At 39.3% G+C, this 19,425-nt stretch overlaps 1 protein-coding gene across 3 annotated transcripts in view; it reads left to right on the top strand.

Annotated features, from left to right (window-relative positions):
• hydin (HYDIN axonemal central pair apparatus protein) overlaps nucleotides 1-19,425 on the top strand; it is an 86,470-nt gene that overhangs the window by 64,199 nt on the left and 2,846 nt on the right. For 2 of the 3 annotated variants that reach the window (XM_078948935.1, XM_078948936.1), the window contains exons 63-90: nucleotides 284-366; nucleotides 495-629; nucleotides 1,157-1,256; nucleotides 1,358-1,562; nucleotides 2,209-2,441; nucleotides 2,519-2,667; nucleotides 3,341-3,536; nucleotides 3,650-3,758; nucleotides 7,121-7,348; nucleotides 7,454-7,596; nucleotides 8,321-8,533; nucleotides 8,623-8,774; nucleotides 8,896-8,990; nucleotides 9,081-9,303; nucleotides 9,466-9,660; nucleotides 9,735-9,861; nucleotides 9,952-10,117; nucleotides 10,921-11,068; nucleotides 11,241-11,448; nucleotides 11,539-11,760; nucleotides 11,942-12,111; nucleotides 12,630-12,828; nucleotides 13,030-13,179; nucleotides 13,254-13,424; nucleotides 13,654-13,763; nucleotides 13,847-14,108; nucleotides 14,693-14,902; nucleotides 14,992-15,155. In XM_078948935.1, the coding sequence (XP_078805061.1) occupies nucleotides 284-366; nucleotides 495-629; nucleotides 1,157-1,256; nucleotides 1,358-1,562; nucleotides 2,209-2,441; nucleotides 2,519-2,667; nucleotides 3,341-3,536; nucleotides 3,650-3,758; nucleotides 7,121-7,348; nucleotides 7,454-7,596; nucleotides 8,321-8,533; nucleotides 8,623-8,774; nucleotides 8,896-8,990; nucleotides 9,081-9,303; nucleotides 9,466-9,660; nucleotides 9,735-9,861; nucleotides 9,952-10,117; nucleotides 10,921-11,068; nucleotides 11,241-11,448; nucleotides 11,539-11,760; nucleotides 11,942-12,111; nucleotides 12,630-12,828; nucleotides 13,030-13,179; nucleotides 13,254-13,424; nucleotides 13,654-13,763; nucleotides 13,847-14,108; nucleotides 14,693-14,902; nucleotides 14,992-15,155 (4,766 nt within the window). The remainder of the gene's footprint in view (nucleotides 1-283; nucleotides 367-494; nucleotides 630-1,156; nucleotides 1,257-1,357; nucleotides 1,563-2,208; nucleotides 2,442-2,518; nucleotides 2,668-3,340; nucleotides 3,537-3,649; nucleotides 3,759-7,120; nucleotides 7,349-7,453; nucleotides 7,597-8,320; nucleotides 8,534-8,622; nucleotides 8,775-8,895; nucleotides 8,991-9,080; nucleotides 9,304-9,465; nucleotides 9,661-9,734; nucleotides 9,862-9,951; nucleotides 10,118-10,920; nucleotides 11,069-11,240; nucleotides 11,449-11,538; nucleotides 11,761-11,941; nucleotides 12,112-12,629; nucleotides 12,829-13,029; nucleotides 13,180-13,253; nucleotides 13,425-13,653; nucleotides 13,764-13,846; nucleotides 14,109-14,692; nucleotides 14,903-14,991; nucleotides 15,156-19,425) is intronic. The other variant, XM_023955964.2, reaches the window with a different exon arrangement.

The raw sequence follows: 19,425 nt of genomic DNA, 5'->3' as shown, positions 1-19,425 counted from the left end.
AATGCAAGAATAATGCACAAACAATACAATCAACAATTTTGCATCCATAAAAGACGAATTAAACATACTGTAGGATGATTAATCATCAAATTATAGATTGCTTGAAAGGGAGTAGAAGGAAGCTAAGTAAAACTATGATTTCAACAAACTGTTATTCAAATATTGTTCACAGAGAGGCTTATCACAGCTCTGGTCTATTTGCCTTTAAATCCAAGTTTTACAAATGTTTTTCTTATGATTTCATAATTTTCCAAGAGGACTAACAGAAAAAACATGTTTGCAGGTGATTGATCCTAACACTGGGAAGGAGGACAAAGTCATTGAAGTCATAGAAATCAAGATTTCCGTTCAATCTTTCTTCTCCAGGTTATTATGCTCTTTAACATGTTTCTAAACAGCCTCATCATCTTCACAGTTTTAGTGTTGCACCTAAAATTGGAAACAAATGCTAAATATTGTGCCCACACTGCAAACATTTTCTGTTTTCTCTGCAGATATGAGATCACGCCTGCTTGTGACATCAACTTTGGCCCACTTGTTTACGGCTCTAAAAAAAGCCAAACTCTCACCATTGAAAACAAAGGTGTCTTTGAGTTCAGTTTTGACCTGGCCGCCCAAGCAAAACCAGGGTGAGACAGCACACAACGTTATCATGAAGCCCAGACACAATAGATGCTAAAAGCTGGATTTAATTTTTCTTTGTGAACATACATTTAAATCTAGAAGAAGAAACTTGGAATATACCAAACCCCATTTCCTGACTCCATGTTTCACAGACCAACTTTAGTATTTAAACTAAATTTGAACAGTACAACCATTTCAAGAAATTAATCAATTTTGTTAAAAGCTAAAGCTTCTCTTTTTAAATATGAACCAATACCCAGAATAGTACAAACACACAAAGACATGGCTGGCAGCCATCTGGATGGAAACAGTTCAGATATTTGATTCACCTTTTGTGAGACACATCAATGCATGAAAGTAAAAGTTATCAGGCACAATCTGTGGCTTAAAAAATAGGCAGGTTTTCACCTATAAATGTCTTACCTGCAGCATAAGCAAGATGACATTTTAATTGTTTTTGAACTTAAATAGATGTTATGAATAATAGCTGAGATTTTAGAAGCAAAATTTTGTTTTCCTGTTCTGGGTTTAGGGCTAAGATCCCATTTGGAGACAGTGTTTGTGCAAAACCAGTCAATGCCAGTCTCAAACAGCGAAAAGAATCCTTCCAGAAAGACTCAAATATTTTCCAGGTAAGTGACTGCAGGGGCTTTAATACATTATTTTCTCTTCAGGAGTCCTGGTACTCTTACCTTTTACTCCCCCTGATTTTTATCCAATGTGTCCTTTTTAGAATCGACTCAGCATGGGGGTGTTCTCACTCTTTCCGTCCGTGGGAAGCCTGCAGCCTGGATGTCAGCAGCTCATCACTGTGGACTGTGGAGCTGAGCTGCTGGGCTCCTTCAGCCAGAGTTTGTTGATTGACATCAGCGGTCGTGACCCTTCAGATCACAACAGCGGCATTCCATACAGACTGCTGGCTGAAGTCTGCAGGCCAGGTGAGACCAGTGAGGATGATCTGAACACCTGTGCAAAAAGTGGCTCAAAATCACAACCCCTCCAAGATTCACTTTGGAAACATTAACATTGATTTGTTATGAAGATGTAAACTCATCAATGTGCATAAAGTGGAACAAATGAATTTCATCTTTCAACCAAGAAATTAGTTATATAGGTTATTGACTCTTCCACTTGTTTTAGACTTGTGATAGGTTACTACATTCACTGGAATCCCCTGTTCAATACAGTATATTTTCCTCATACGTCTGCTCAGTCCTTCTTGTTTTTCCCTTTTCTCTTATAAACATCTCCGGGTGACCCTTTTATATTTATTCTTTCCAAAATATTTTAAAAATTGCAAAATATTTTTTGGATCTCATCACTTTCTGCCCATAACAACAAAAACTATTCTTAAAAGTTAGCAAATATGAAAAATGATAAAAATCTATCAAGAGAATAGATTGAAAGGGTTATATTGAAACAAAATCACATTTTTTGGCATAAACTTTTATTATATGGAAAAGAAAATTATATTATAAATACATATGAGAACTTGATATGCTGTTAGAAATGAACTGATAAGGCAAACCGTTGGAAAAAAAGAGATTTCAGTTGTTCTCTTTCTTAATTTTGTTGCTGATTCAGGCATACTGTTAGACATGACCTCCATCTTTGAGGAGCACCATCTGTGCCAGCACAGCAGCCAGCTCTCCTCTGAACCGTTCTGCAACGCTGCTGGCATTTACGTCCTGAATGAGAACAAGTTCATCTTCAACAAGGTCCTTGTTGGTCAGACTGCCAAGGCCCGCTTCCGACTCACCAATAACAGCAAGGTTCCCTGTGTTCTCAGCTTGGCGGTCAGAAACGTCGGCGCCAAGGTGACACTTTTAAAGCTTTATTTGGTCAGAAAGTTGGAAAGTCGTAAATGATCACTAAATCCTGCTTTTCTTTACAGGTTTTCCGACACGGAGATGTGTTTGATTTGGTTGCTACAACTCTAAGCGTGCCCAACCAGTCCCACGCATTTGCTGTTGTCACCTTCACTCCTCCGAGCATTCAGCAGTACAGCGCTGTGTTTGAGGCCACAATAGAGGGAACCTCAGGGTAAAAGAAGACCACTGTTGTGTGCCCTGCTTTTGACTGCTGGTTTTTCTGCTTACATGTTCCCCAAATTCTGATAATTGTCCAGCCTCTGAAGCTTTTGAATCACTTTAGGGATGATAAAAACAAAAGAATAGAAATTAATTGGAGAAGTCTGGTCAACAATTCTGATTTCATCTAGTAATACATAATTATCTCATTTTGCTCTTTTAAATCTTAAAATATCAAATAAAAATAAAGATCATGTAGAATAGAGTTGCAGGGTGTTTGGAGAAAACAGGAGACCAATCCCAGGTGAAGTCATTTTCTCTTTTAGAGACCATAAGCCAAGGACAGCAGAAGATTGTAGTCTGTTTTGGAGCCCGATAGATTAACTGACACTGTTGTAGGCATTTAGAAAAAACATTTCCAACAAAAATTGAACAAGTGTTTGAAATACATTAAGCAATTGAGTATTAAATCTTAAGGTAACATCAGAATAACAGGCAAATCTGATCAGAGATTGAAACACGTAAAGCAATGCTGAAAAAACATTAGATATCTGAAATGCATGTATTTTTGTCCCTTCTTGTATTTTAGTTTTTTCTATTACTTACAGTTATTAGATTGTTTTTATGTAAACTGGTTCTATGCCTGCCCCAAGTCTAGCTAAAAATAGTTTTCTGTTGTATTCCAGAATGGCTACTGCCCTTAAAAGTAAAGTGCTGGAGTTTGAAGTGGTTGGAGAAAGCACTCTTCCCAGTGTGTGCGTGCTGCGCCCAGCTCTGAAAGACAGCACCAAAAATCCCCTGCTGCAGTTCAGACGGGTTTGGGTTGGACGGAGCGTTACACTACCTCTGGTTCTGCTAAATGATGGAAATGTTCCAGCTGAGGTGAGAGGACAAAATCTGTTGTTTTTTTTTCCAAAATGAATGACATGGAAAATATTAAATAGGAAATCGGAAATGTCTCTTTGAGAGTTTTGAGATCAACATTTCCTGTGTAGATCCAGATCGACATGCTGGATGAAAACAGAGTTTTTACCCTGAAAGCTGGATCTGACCACAACATCAGCTCCATCCAGTCCCTGGAGCTCAACTCCTCAGCAGACTCAGGTAACAGTTAAAGATGTTGGATCCTGTCTGAACAAATGACACAGCTGTATTCAACTTAGTTTAGAATTTGTGAAGAAGCTAAATGAATTAATGAATTCATTTTCTTGATTAAAAATATTACTAGATTGATTACCCCTGTTTTTGAAGGAAAAAAAAAGATTTTGTGTTTTAGAGGAAAATTGTATTTACACCTTTTTAGTAGAATTTTATTTGTTGAACTTTAAATCTGGTTACTCGACTTCTGGCAGCAAACACAGTAATAAACCCTTTAGAGGATTTATTTAAAATTTAAGTTATTTGTTTGTTTTTCATCTATATGCTTATAATTGTTAAAAGAACAACTTCTGTTGAACAAAGAACTGATGATGGCCATTTTCCTGCTGGATTTTATGGTACACAATGTAATTCTGGATTTTATCAGTCTGAAGCTGCACATCAGCCCCACACCATCAAACTACCACCACCATGATTGGCTTTTGCTCTGATATTCTTTTTTATGAAATCTTATTGGTTTGACTCCAGATGTAGTGAGACCTGACCGTTTATTACCTGATTTTATTTCCAGCTATGAAAAGAAAATCATGTATGTCTTTGCTTTTAAGTAGATGCTACATGTAGGTAATTTGGGAGCTGAAGTGGTTTGTTGTATATTTGCAACAACAGGCATTAGGGAGTTAAAACTTTAAAAAAGTTTCTACTTTGTCTCCTCATTCACAGAAAATTCATTTGAAACATGAACATTCTGATCTTTTTCATGAAATCAGAGGCAAGCCTTTGTGTTCTTGCTGCTTTGTAGCATATTTTTTCTTGAACTCACCTTTCAGAGCATCTCTTTCTAATTACTGTTTAGTTAATTCTGACTTGAAGAGAATCAAGTGAGGCCTACAGATTCATCCATATTCTTCTGCTTCTTTATGAGCCCCTGAAGGAGTCTTTATTTTCTGTTCTTTGAAGGTTTTTTTTCCCTCTGGTGAGTTCCTAAAAAGATTCTCCAGTTTACCGTATGCGTGCATACAGGTCTCTGTAGTTCCAGAGCTGCAGTCAAGTCTTTAACCTTTTCTGATTAAAACATGTTCCTAAACCATAACACTTTTTGTTTCACCTTAACAATAATAAAAGTATATGTATGTAAATGCTACACAAACTAATCAGAGTACACTGTCCACTCCATATCTAAACAGAAAATGTGTCATCAAGAAAAAGCAAGTACAATTTACTTTAAAGGGAAAATAATCAGCTTATTTTGAGCGACATCGAAAGGAGCCAGCTGGGGTGGCTCGGGCATCTAGTCCGGATGCCCCCTGGACGCCTCCCTGGAGAGGTGTTCCGGGCATGTCCCACTGGACGGAGGCCCCGGGGAAGACCCAGGACACGCTGGAGAGACTACGTCTCTCGGCTGGCCTGGGAACGCCTCGGGGTCCCCCCAGAGGAGCTGGAGGAAGTGGCTGGGGTGAGGGAAGTCTGGGCATCTCTGCTCAGTCTGCTGCCCCCGCGACCCGGTCCTGGATAAGCGGAGGAAGATGGATGGATGGATGGATGGATTTTGAGCGATGGGACCCCTGGGCTGGGGAGACCTGGGGCCTCATTTATAAAACTTTGCGTAGGATTTGCGTCAGAAGTGGCGTACGGATGAAACATAGGACTGCATATGCACAGAAATATTCGGATTTATAAAACCGTGCGCACGCACATCCTACGCATCTTTCCCTTAATAAATCACCAAACCGGAGCGCCAGATGCACCGGGTGACACGCGTGGTTCCTCCGAGTGCTCCTCTGTAATGCCGGGCCCAAAAGCCCGCAGAGGTCCAAGAGGACGGCTCGAGGAAGTCGGAACCGGCTCATAAGCCACTCGTCCTCGTTTGCCAGCAAGTCTTCTTGCTGTCTAAAGATGCGTTCTCTCCGAATTCTTCCATTTGCCACATCTTCTAAGTGCGCAAGATCAGCCATTGTGCGTCATTACGCATTGTGATGGGGCATTTTATTTCCATCCATTTATTGCATCTGACAAGCTACAGATGTCGGTAATTGTTGAGCGCAGCTCCGATCTTTCATCCACGTGGTGGATAGATGAAGAAGACTCCGGGACAGGATCAACTTTAGCCTCCTCTAGGCATATTTATTAACCATTGAGCACGGAACAAATTCGTCTCTCTCGTACATCAGGGCTCATTCATTTAGCGAGTGATGTCATCAACCCTCGACACAGAAATACCAGAACAATGACTCATGGGAACAGAAGTGACTCATGGAAAATGGAGTAGAAAGAGTGAATTAGTATACATTCAATACTTAACAGTAATAATCAACGTGGAAATGGGAAATTGATCAGCGCAAATGTAATTTCTTGTTGCTTTGTGAATGGTTGAAAAATACGCCATACATTGTTTTATCAAAGATAAAACAAACTAAAGGCTTATGTATGAATACCATAATTCCATAGCTTATGAAGAAATGTTTTAATATGAAAACAACTTCCCTAGTGGACAATTAGTACGTCTGTCCGTCCGCACGCCCGCACCTATATCTGCCCCGCCAGACGGACACCCTGACGAGAATCTCAGTTTTGCACATTATTTCGTTCTGTTAACTATATTATTTATGAGGATGAATTGCACAACATGCCAATATTGCAGAACATATTTCACTTTTCTTTTTGCAAATAACTGTTCATTTGAATTTCTGTTGTAATTTTCGTTTGATTTTTTTTTTTTTGTTTCACTGCTGATCGATCAAACGGGTGTTCGTGTAGGCTGTTAATTGAAAGACTTGCTTTGTGAAGTCTTAATGTTATTTATGAGAGGCAGTGTTGTCATTTTCACTTTCACGTGTTTCTTCCATCTGCCGACGGTGTCGCCGTTTCTCATTTCACCCGTTTTTGTGCGCAGGCCTGGGTCAGAGCTTGCGTGAAGGACCGCACATTTTCCCGTCAAGTTTGCTTTTTATAAATCTCAACTACTGCGTAGAGAGTGGCGTACGCCTTCTTTTGTGCATACGCAACGTTTATAAATGAGGCCCCTGGGCTCAATGCTGGGGTTGCTGGGGGATGGTTGTTTCATCAACTGGGGGCCAGTCTAGCAGCCATCCCTGACTTACCCTCTTCCTCATATAATCATTTATAAGGGTGAGAGGGTCAGCCTGCGATGCACCTTGGGGGGAGGAGCTACTTTGCAGTGGTCCCATAGTTGCCACATGGATACGGGCCCCTCCCCCCTCGGTTTTAATTGTACCTTAGAGATGTTGAACCCTTGGTAGGGGGATGCTTGGACATCACTGCCAGCAAGCAGGAGATGCTGGCATATTTCAGCTTTTGTTGTATTAACAGACAATTCTGTCACTGAGTGAAACTTCATTTTTGTGCAGAGCCTCAGATAGTGCACAGAGCCATCCTGAAGATGAACCCTGGTGAAACAGCTGAATTTGAAGTTAGCTTCTGCTCTAATAAACCACTGAGTGTCAAAGCAAAGATGTCAGTGCAAGTGAAGGACAACCAGTACAGCGGCATCATAATCCAAGTGACAGGAGAGGCTTACCAGGAAGTGGTCTCTTTGGATATCAACATGTCAATTTATGATGTTGATGTGGAAGAAGGTATGAAAACAAAGAAATTTTTTGTGGGAGAGAAAGGCAGGAATAAGATGTTGTCAGTAGGACTTTAATGGTGCTTTTGAATAGACTACTCTTTCTCCATCAAAGGTAATTATGAGCTCCTGCATTTTGGGGAGTGCCATGTGGACCATCCACACCACAGACATTTCACCATGACTAACCACAGCAGAAACCAGGCACTGAGGTTTGAGTGGCCTCCCAGTGGACATCATGTTCACATTTCTCCACAGGTAGAAACGGGTAGACTTTTCTAGACACTTTTGGCACATTGACCCGATTCCCTTAATATATTTCAATTAACATTTATTATTTTTAAAACACATGACCAAACCTTGTAAATGAGTAGTCTTGTTTAATTGTAATCTTTATCCTTTCTGCACTTTGTTACTCTCCAAGTTTTAATTGTTTAGTTTATTATTTGTGTGAATTGTTGTCTTTTTTACCTTCTACCTTTAACAAAACAAAACGTTCAGCTGACCTCTTCACATGTGCTTTGATTGTGCTTCTGTGACAAGTAATGTTTTTGTTTAGTTGAATTCTGATTAATAAATTGGTTGTTACTGAATTAATTTAAACACAATTAAATTGTAAGAACACAGGAGCTCTGAACCCCTGAAAATATAGCTTTGGCTGTAGTTAGAAGGTAAATTATTTAGGGTCTATTGCTGCTTAAATTATAAAAATGTTATTTAGTTCAGTTCTGGGGTCAAAGGCTGAACAAAAAAACTGGACACGCAAATAAAAGTTTGGACTCAGATGTGAGTGTATAAAGAGGATCGTGTTACTGTTGTCAAAAGGCCTGAAGTGGAAGATTTAACCAAGATTAGGCGTTTTGTTCATTTTGTTCCTGTCTCAGTTTAGCAAAACTTTTTCATATATTCAAAAATAAAGCTTTGTTTTTTGGAAATTCCGCCATGGAAAGGTTTGGTTATAACTTGTGTTTTTCTTTTAAAGGTTGGGCACCTTCATGCTGGTTGTTCTAAAGAAGTGACCGTCACCTTTAGAGCCAATCAGCCAGTGACTCTGAAGAACCATCCGATCAAGTGTAAAGTATGTCAGGTGGAGTTCCAGCAGCCGATAGAGCAAGTGAGTGACTGGGATGACCGCCAGAAAACTGTTCAGTGGCAGAATGCCTCAAAGCAGGCTTCAGAATCAACACAGCAACCTGTGAGTAGTAAAGTTTGCATGGTTACTGTTACAGAGATATGTGTGATGATCAGTTGTAAGTTCATGCTTCTCCATTTGTGTTGTTGCAGACCAATCCAGAGCCCAGCTACTCTGTGGTTGAAGGCTCTCAGATGGAGTTGAAGTTATGCATCAGTGCAGTTTGTGATTATGCCAAGTTCAGCTGCAGCAACAACCGCATTCACTTCAAAGACACTATGCTTTTCCAAACCAGGATCCACCAGTGAGTTAGGCTTTAGTCCTATCTGTAGCATCAAAATGTAATCTTCTGCATCTCTTTTGCTCACTCTCATAGGTAATCCCTGAATTGGTTTATTGTCGTTTGTACACAATATTCTGCACAGGCTGAAGTTAACAAATGAGGGCCGCGTCAAAGTGGAATTCTCCTGGAAAGTTTTCATGGAATCAAGCAGCAGTGCTGTGAAGCATCATGAAGGAAGTAATACCAAAGATTTATCAAACATCTGTTAATTTCATCTTTTAAAAAAAAAAAAGATCTAAATGTTCTACAATGTTCTGTTTGTCACAGCTGGAAGCTCCCGCTCTCCACCTGGCAGCAGGTCAGAGGGACCTGCAGTCCGTCCCTCCAGTGCTCTGGCCAGTGTGATGTCTTTCCTCATGACCTCCCCTGAGCTGCCTCCATTCACGGTGGAACCGAGCAGCGGGACCATCAATCCCGGTGTAGCACAGACCTTCACCATCCGCTTCTCACCTGTGGAGGTGACTCAGTTTCATGGAAAGCTCCTCTGCAGGTAAATTCTCTAACTTTGAATTGATGGGTTAATAATTCCTTTCAAAACACCTTCCAGATTTTTAACAAAAAAGGTTTTTTGTTGATTAAAAATACAATTCTTTTTTAAACTTTACCCATAATGCAGCAGATCTGAGCTTATTATTTTTCACCTTTTTCTCAGTATTCCTAACCTGGAAGACGGGAATACAGCTCCATGTATCCCAGTTTATGGTTGCAGCCTGTTGCCCTACTGTCATATTGACATGGAGGACTCAGACTACCTGAGCCGCCGCAGACCTGATCTCCAGGACCCGATCAACCCAAACACCAAAGTTCTAGAGTTCAAAGCTGTTGGCCTCTTGGCAGCATCAACACGGTGATGAAAGGTGACGTCAAAGACATCAATCTCATGTATTTAAGCTTGACTTTCTGTCTGGGTTCACTCTGCAGATGTTTCAGTGTGCTGAACACAACCAGTGAGGTGTACTCATTCAAGTGGAGGTGTGAGGACACGGAGCTCGGCCCCTTCAGCTGTCTCACCCCTAGTGGTTCAATCCAGCCTGGGGGAAAAGTAGAGGTCAGACAGAACTTCTGTAATCACTCAGCTTCATCTTCATCCCTCTGCTTTGTCATCCACATGAATTTTCTCTTGTGGTTATGTCCACAGATGTGTTTTGATTACTTCCCGGAACAGCAGGACCCAGTGGAATCATTCTGGAGCTTTCTGGTTGAGAGTCTCTCACTGAGCCTCCCCTTCCTGTTGGTGGGCACAGCCAGAGAGCCGCTTGTCTTTCTCAACATGCCTCACCTGGATTTTGGAGAAGTGCTTGTAGGTGTGTAAATTGGAGTACTAAGCCTTGCTATGGGAAGTTTGCCTCTGGAAGTTTCCATGAGGACAAAAATATTCTGGACTGCTGGACATCTTCTAGAAAAAAAAAACACTTTCCTGTAGTTTGTGGTTATTTTTTAAGTTTTACATGTGAAATGTTTTGGCTCCCGTAAGGAGGAGGTGAGCAGGAGGAGATGCACGTTTGAGGGGAGTTTATCTACTCAGTTAAAAGTCTAGCCCTATGGATCTGATAGCAAAAAACAATATTGATTGGAGATAAAAAATATTAATTTAGGTATTTAAATATAGGAATATAATCTTCACTGTTCATTTTCTATTTATTCATGATAGTTTGTAGCCTTGTTTGGCTACATCCAAAAATTATAAAACATGTTTAAACATTACTTTTTCACTAAAATAAAGTTTTTCCACTGGTTTTCAATTCATGTTGTACCTGCTGCAGTTCTTAGCCACGATGACATTCATGAGAACTTTTTTTTTTGTTTAAGAAAGTTTTGTCACAAAGAAAGATAAAACAGCAGAATAGGTTATTAATTTTGAAAACACGGATTTGTGACAAAAGATGAAAAAAAGGAAAAAATAAAACAAATAGCAGTGGTTTGAGATATAGTTTATAAATTAAAATAGGATGAGTGGAAACTTCTTTATTGATTTTGGTTTTGAAAATAGAAGGACATCTGTGCAACAAAATATGAAACAGCAAATATGTAAAAAATGCATGAATCTGTTTGATCCTAAAGCAGGCTGTATTCCAGAAACAGTACTAACATGTTTGTGTGCACACAGGTCATACAGTGGAGAGCATAGTTGATCTGGTGAACCGAGAAGAGGAGCCTGTCCACTTCTCCATCCTGCAGTCGTCTCTTCTCTCTGAAGATCAGCAGTCCAGCCTCACTCTGCAGCCCATGAGTGGAAGAGTGGCATCCAAAGATAGGTGAGTAACAGACCACTTGTTGACAGGATTCAAGTCAAATGAAAATACTTGATTAGGGGATGTGGGTTTTGAATGTCTTTTAACAGCCTGCGTGCAATAACATTGACTAGATGCACTTGAAACACAGTTTTCTGTTTGATCCACCATACTTCCTCTATACATGTCGCTCCAGATTGCCTCTGTCCGTGTCTTTCGTGCCATCCGTGGAAGGACCTGTTCATTTCCGACTAAAAATGAAGGTGAAAAAGAAGTCAGAGCTGCTCCATTTGACTGTAAAAGCCGACTGCTTCGCCATAAATGCTTTGCTTCAACTTGGAAAAGCAGATGAACCCTTCAGAGAGGTTGCTCCCAACCTCCAGGAGTCTCTGGACTTTGGAACGGTCAGCAGCACACAAATGCCTAAGTCCTCCAGCCTCACATTAAACACAGCTGTCATTTCTCTCTTCATGACTGTCTGTCTATTATTCCAGGTGGGGATTTTAGAGCTTTCGGTTTGTAATTTCTTGATGTCCAATTTTGCAAGATTCATCTTGGAAGTGAATTTTGAACTCACAGGTCCTGCAGAATTTCTGCAGGACTTAGAAACAAAACCACAAACTGCTGTTGTTGAGGTTGGGAAGCAGCTGCAGGCTTCTCTCCTCTTCTGTCCTCGCAGCATTTGCATCCTGCAAGATGTCCGGCTGGATGTCAAGGTACGAAGTTATTCAACAATCTTAATGAGACAATAAACTAGGTACAGTTTTCCAAAAGAAGTATCAAAATCATACAAATACCGGAATGACAAAAAGGAACTACTAACATTTACAACAAAGTAACAAATTGTAAATATTATTCACTTTGTATCGACTTTCTTTTTTCAATTTTTGTCCGCAGGTGAAGCTTGGACCGACATTTAGCTTCATCATTAAAGGTCAAGCTGTAGCGCCGAGTCTTGAATTCTCCTTCACCAGGTTCAGCTTTGGAAAATTCTTCGTACTCTGTCCTGGAATGACGCCTCCATCCCAAACACTGAAGATTACCAACAAAAGCAAAAGCGACATCAGGTGTTTATGACTCTCATTACAATATATGATTAAAAGTAAAGAGAAAACAAAGAAATGTATTGAAATAAATTTGTGTAATTAGCAGCAGGCACCAAAACACGATATTTATATTATTTTAGGGACAATAAATATTAATTAAAGTTTGGCAAAGACATGATTGATCAGAAGACTATTCTTTACCTGAGAGACATCAAATTCACAATCTCCTTCAGAGACCATCTTCCATCTGACTCTTCATGTTTATTTACTGGTTAAAAAATCATGAAATCAGAGCTTACTTTAAAAAAAAAAAAATCTATTCCTGTATACCTTTTTTTAAAATCTTCTTCAGACCAACAGGCACGTTTTCCCTAAAATGCTCACAAATATGTGATTGTTAAAACTGCTAAAAAAAATTATTGTAGTTTTTAGTATTTATGATTAAAAATCACCATAGAATTAAATGATTTCCAAACCTAAGCAACATTTAAAGATACAGAAGAATTCCTAACATTTTCATTTTATTTTTCTCTTCTCAGCATCGAGTGCCAGTTCAAGAACACCGATTTTCTTCAGGTCGACTTTAAAGCAGAAGTTTTACCTCCTGGAGCTTTAATGGAAGTGCCGGTCACCTTTTATCCTCGTGCAGAATGCAGATACCATGAAAAGCTGACCTTCCTCTTCAATAGTTGCATTCAAAAACAGGTGGAGATTCTTGGGCAAGGTGTTCAGATAAAGGTGAGAAACGTGAAAGTGGGTTATATTACAGAGAAAATCGTTTTTTCTAAAACTTAATTCTCAAAGATTTAGTTGGTTCCACAAATTCTGTTTCTGCACTTCTTTTGTAAACCAAATGGTTTTGTGTATGAATGTTCTGTCAATGTCAACTTTTGAAAATGGAAGTTTCCATTCTACATTCAAACTGTCACTCTGTCTTAGCTGGACGTGGAGGATCGGAGACAGAAAAAACTCAAACTGGGAGCTCTGTTGGGACAGATGGTCAAAAAACAGATCGTTCTTGTCAATCACAGCAGCATTAACCTTTCTTTCACCCTGACTCTCAGCGCAAACACACAACTGGATCTAAAGGTGGGCAAACTCACTCACTAAATACCAAACTTGTACTGTTAATCAGTGAGAGCTGGTCTCTTCCCATCCACCAGGATCTGTCAGTGAGTCCAGCAGGAGAGCTGAAGCTCAGATCCAACGGAGGTTCTTGCACAGTGGAGATTCGCTTCTTGCCTCGTCAGCACATTCCTCCCTTCACTGCTGAGCTGCAGGCGGTGTTGGCAGACCTGTTACACCCCCTGCTGACCATTCAGGGCTGCTGCCAGGTGGCTATTAAAGACACTCTTGGTCATTTTTAATAACAGTCACTTTAAATAAGGCACAAAAATTGATTTTTCATATCAGATTAAGGATAGTTTATTTCTTGAATAACAATTCAAATTTTAAAGAGGCCTGTAGTATTGATTTTACATTCACTGTATTTACTCTAGTATCATAAATGTGTTTTTGATATTTTGATTATTTTGAAAATGAGATTGGGTTTTAAACCTTCAGGGAGTTGAGGTGAAACTAGACCCAGACCAGCTCTCATTTGGAGCTGTCGTGCAGCGTTGTCAGAGCAGAAAGAGGACTGTCATGGTGAACACAGGTGACATTGGTGCCAGGTAGGTATAAAAAGAAAAATTTTGGTTATTTTTAGTAATAGTTGCAAAAAAATATGAATTCTTTGTGCATTCTGGTTCTCCAGGTTCTTTTGGAAGACTGAGAATTTTCCTGCAGAGCTTTCCATCACACCAGCAAAGGGGTATATCTGTCCGGGGATGGAAGTTCCTCTTGACGTTACTTTTGCACCCGTGGAGCTCAGTGGTGACAGCAGATATGAGGATCTGTGTTGTTCTGTAGAGGGCTCCTCTGCTCCACTTACTCTCACTATCACGGCCTCCTGTGTCTCGGCCTCCACAAACAAAGAGGTTAGACTGGGGCACCCTCTGTACGATCTGGAACTACAGGCGAGACTTCCTTTTTGAAGATCATTTCTCTTTTGACATCAATAACAGCTTTGTAAAAATGCCAAGATTTGATAAATATCACACAATTAATTAATAAAAGCGGGTTTTAAAAAGGGAGTAAAATAATAAAATTAGATATTTGCAGGCTTATCTTTTTCTCTCAGCTAATGCCTAAATGCTGTCTTGCAGTACAATTATGTTCTGTAGGAATCCTTAAAGCTCAGCAGCAAATAATGTGAGACATTGATTTGCTCATTTGTATCAGTCAGCAGCTTTGGACAGATTTAAAGATTTTTAAAAACATGCAGTCAACTTTAATTAGCTGAGTACCTCAGAAGTCTGGGAGACTGGGAAGAAGTTAAAGGCAAGAGCTTGTGTTTCATTTCCTCTGCAGAAATCTTGTTTGTTCTCTGTTGTTTCGGAAGAAATTTGATAGACACTCATATGCAGTCACTAGCTTTTTAACCTAGAAAGATGAATATGAAATCCTGCAAGGTTACCCAAATGTTTGAGTTAGTTTAGCTAAGCATAAAGTAAAAAGGCTGTTGAAGCCTCCTGCATGTGTGTGCTCTTTGTGTCTGCAGATGGTGAATTTTGTTTGCCCCGTGCGTAGCTCTGAAACCAAGAGCTTGGTCATCGTCAACCCCACAAACCAGCGCTGCAGGATCACGCCAGTTGTTGAGGGCGAGCATTGGACTGCAGCCATGCTTGTGACCTTTGAACCTCACCAGAACAAAACAGTTGATGTCACATATCAGCCTCTGACCATGACTACAGAAGAAAAGAAACACCTGGTGCAGGAGCAACACCTTTTCATTTCTGTGATGCTTCATTTCACATCTTGTGTGACTAATCGTGGCATGTTTCTGACTTCTTTTTTCAGGGCTCCATCTTTTTCTCCTTCCCAGACGGTAGAGGCCTGATGTACTCTCTGCAGGGAACAGCTGATCCGCCCAGAGCAGAGGACAGCATTGTGAGAGAGATAACTGCTAAAGCGCAGCACACAGAGCTGCTCCATGTCAACAACTGGCTCCCAAGGCAGCAGCGGTAAAAATCAACACCCATTTAACCATTTTCAAAGGCCTTGACCTTTAAAATAGAATTTCAAAATCTAACAAAATATCCCTTATTGGAAATCTGAGACATAATAATTGCCACTGTTTTAATTGGATTATTGTGTTTGATTTGAAGATCTTGTTTGAAGATTGAAGAAAATGTAAAGACCCAGTCCCATGATTTTTTTTGTGCGTTTTTAACATGTTCTTGTGGCAATTTTCTGATAGAGGACATTTATTAGGAAAATTCATCTTAAAATTGCACATCTAAGTATTTCTTTATTCAAATTGTTGTGAATCAGGAGCAGACAAAAAAAATACAGTGTGAAAAAGAACTTATTTGTGATGTAGAAGACACATTGGGCGGGCCACAAGCTCCTTGCTCCGAGCTCTCAGCAACAGTGGGGGCAAGGGGAGCGGTGTTGCTCCACACCAACAATCTCGCCCACAACTCAAAGACATCGCTCTGCAGAAACTATGTCATATAGAACAACACAGGTTTTTTTATTTTAGCTGAAAACAGCATAATCATAACTAAAAGACCACTGAGAACGCTTTTTTTAACAGATCAAATGATCGGAGTGGGTCTTTACGAAAGAAAAATCTTGCTTTTAAGCATAATATATATATATATATGTATGTTTTTAATCAAAAAACCTTTTCTAATGAAAAAATTCCAAGAGATAAAGACGCATAAAGCTTGAGTTATCATCTCCAAGTCTTTTTCTTCCACTCTTTCATACTGTGGTATGAATATTTGTAAGAATGAGAGCCACATTTCTAGAGATTGGTGTTTCAGTGACTCATGCTGTGTGAACACTGTCTGCAGTTCCCTGCTTATTGCACCATTATTTACTATGAGATGAAGGTGGACCTTTAGGGAACAAAGTATGGAAGGACAGCAGAGTTCTCTACTGCTGTCAGTGTATTCAGAGCGCCGAAAAAAGTCCTGACAGCCAAGAGTCTGACAGTTCCATTAAAACCTTTTTCTCCCCTTCTAATTTTTATGCTGAAGTTGTCATTCAGGGGGCTGAAGTTGCTACAACATGCCTGCGTGGGTTCTGATGATAATACGTAACAGATGCTCTAGTAGTAGATCCCAGATGTGGGATGAATACCAAACAGTAAATCAGTGAAGTGTGCCGGTAATTTGGAAGCAGCTGTGGAGGTAAGACAGCACATGGAGAGGAAGGAAACAAGAAAGTAAATACCGAAATCACACGGAAATGGAGCCACACTGACAGCAAACATAAGGCAGATGGTTCTGCAAAATACTCAGGAGATGTGTGTGCACTTCGCTGGTCAGAATACTCGCTGGAGATACTATGGACATTTGATGACACAGTTAGTGCTACAAACATCCTTTTCTGGGAATTATGCATAGTACTGTAATGCTGTAATTTGAGTTAATTATAATAATTTCACTTTGTTATAAAAGCTCCAAGTTACCAACAAACGATCTTAAACAGCTTCTGTTTCAGAAAAACCCTGAGATTTTCTGAAAAGTAAAATTATGGAGTGTTTTATAAGCTGACAAGCACTTTGAACATCTAGGAAACATCTTTTCTCTAGGAGAAAGTTTTCAAAATGTTTTTAAAGAGAGAATTGACATATAATGGAGTAAAAATTAAGATTGCAGTATTTTGGCCCTTTTCAGTTACTTTTCAGCAAATAATAAAGAGGCCTTTGCTGTTTCGAGATATCAGATGCAAACTTTAAATTATTTAAATTTGTTTAATTGTTTGCAATTAACTACATTAAACAGATTTATGAAAACGCCTAGTAAATTCTGACGTGAATGAAAGTTATTTTCATTCAACCAGCAAGTTTTTTCTGGTTTGATAATGACAGTCGTCTTCCAGTCATAGGACAATGCACACTTTTTTTAAATGGATTATATAAAAAAGTGACACACCCAAATTTACAACAATTTTGTGTATTTAAAACAAATAAAACCATAATGCATATCATTTTACTTGAAGAAAAAATATAAAAAACTGGTTAAGTGAATGAGTTCTGATTACCTAAAGTATTTTATCACAATGGGCCAGTTGTTCAAAAAGTTTAATCTGGATCAAAATGATCCGGATTTGGAAATCACATTTCCTCCTATGCAGGATCAGGTAATCCGTTTTACTTTTATGCCGGTTTTTCAAAGCAACATTGGACTGGATCACCCTGATCCAGATACACAGTTTACAAGATAACCAAATCCAGATTACCTGTGCTCTAAATGGGACAACATATCACAACAGGGGCTACCAGCTATGTAAAGAACAGGTAGAAGAGCCAACATGGGGTCACTGTAAGAGTTTGTTATTTTGAGAAAAAACACAAAAATAACAAACATCCACTTCCATTCATAATTTCTTTTATGACCCCTCATCTGAGTCACAAAAAATAAAAACAAATATACATTAACACAGTGTTTTTCAACCTTTTTTGAGCCACGGCACACTTTAACCTTGACAAAAATCCCGCGGCACACCAGCATCCCAAAAAAAAAAAAAAAAAAAAGCAGAAACTCATAGTCTGTTTTGATCTACAGCCCCCCCCCCCCCCCCCCCCCCCGGCAATCTGACGTGCATTTTTGTGATAATTGTGGCAGAAAAAGCAGGAAGTTGCTGATGTTTTTCTAAAAGATGTAATATAAGTTAAGTTACATACAAGCTGTATGTTCGTTGTGTTTTCAAGACGCTGTCCCTTTAAGACAATGCATCATGGGAGATGTAGTGTGAAAACTGCGACAAAAAGGCAGAAAGACTCGCGTCTCTGAGCTTCATGGTTTTGTTCACTTGTTACACGGTCTGATACCGGATTCTGTGGAAAGCTACACCGCTAAAGACGAGCTTTAGCTGGTGTTTTTGTCGGAACTGACTGAGTTATGAGCTAATTTGGAACAAGAAAGTGGAGACTTTAACCACTTCTGATTGGTCAGACTGATGACATGTGATTAAGCCTTCAAGAATGATTGGTGGAGTCGTGGAGACAGTAAAAGCTGCGGGACTTTTCCTTACACAGTTATAGCTGCAGCTATTTCGCGTCATTCTTATCAAAATGTCTTTAATAGAATCAAATAAACACAAAGAAAAAAGTATTTTATGATCTTTTATATTCCTAACTACTCAGTGTTTTATCAGGACCTGTTTGGATGAACAAAGAGCTGATTTCCTGGAGATGGGAAATGCTTTTAGATCAGTTAATGAGGGCAATTTTCCACGGCACACTTGACCATCTCCCACGGCACACTAGTGTGCCGCGGCACACTGGTTGAAAAACACTGCATTAACAAATACATTGTGGATATTTTGAAAACGTCTTAAATAAAATGGCTTAATGTCCAATAGTTAACAAAATAAAGAATGTTCAGGTAGTTTTCTTTATCTGAGGAGGAGAGACCAGCATTTCCAAGCTCTGCTTTTAGGAGGCGGATCTGCAGTTTGGCTTTGGTTTGCTGCAGTTTGGTCAGCTTGATTTGTTCCTCTGCCAGGAGTATCTGTGCTTCTGCTCTTTCAGTCTCTCGTTTTAGAAGTAATTCATAGGCATCATCATTATTTTTGACAGGCTCATCTTTGATGATTGTTTCTTTGAAATTAATATACGGTGATGAATTGAATATATTATTTTTGTTTGTTATTGAAATCTGTTTCTGGGATTATTTCATATTTCATTGTTTTTACTTTACCGAATAGCTTAATTGGCAGCCTATGTCTACTATATCTACTTTATCACTGTTACAACGGTTACACAAGTCAAGTGCAAAATATAAATAAAAGTATAAACACTAAATGAAACAAATGTATTATTTGACCAATTTTAAAGTTTTTCTACATTTCCCTCCTGTAATCCACCTTTAAATCCTACCCCCTGAAAGTTTGATCCAGATTAGATCTAGGATTGGATTCTGTGATCTAATCTGATTTCAGATTCCTTCTTTCCCTTTTGAACAACCCATTTTCAAGATTTGATCCAATCCGATCACCAAAATCCGATCAGCTTACCTTTGAACAACTGGCCCAATGTGATGGAACCAAGTATCCAATTTATAAAAAAGCAATTCATTTTACAAAAAGATTCAGATGAGTGTAAATAGGTCTATTTTTATTTACTCTGCTCTTCTTAGTCATTAAAGTTTGCTTGATCAGCTGCATCACTGAAACACTGAATTGACCACAAAAAAAAATGGGAACACTGTCAGTTGCTGTCTGATGGGGAACAAAAACATTTCAAAGATCCAAAAGTAAACTATTTTTTTCTTAGAA

Source organism: Oryzias latipes, chromosome 6 (genome assembly GCF_053564925.1).
Source record: "Oryzias latipes strain Hd-rR chromosome 6, Olatipes_Hd-rR_3.1".
Lineage (NCBI taxonomy): Eukaryota > Metazoa > Chordata > Actinopteri > Beloniformes > Adrianichthyidae > Oryzias > Oryzias latipes.
Note: the sequence above shows the minus strand (reverse complement) of the source record. Positions and strands in the feature narration are given on the sequence as shown.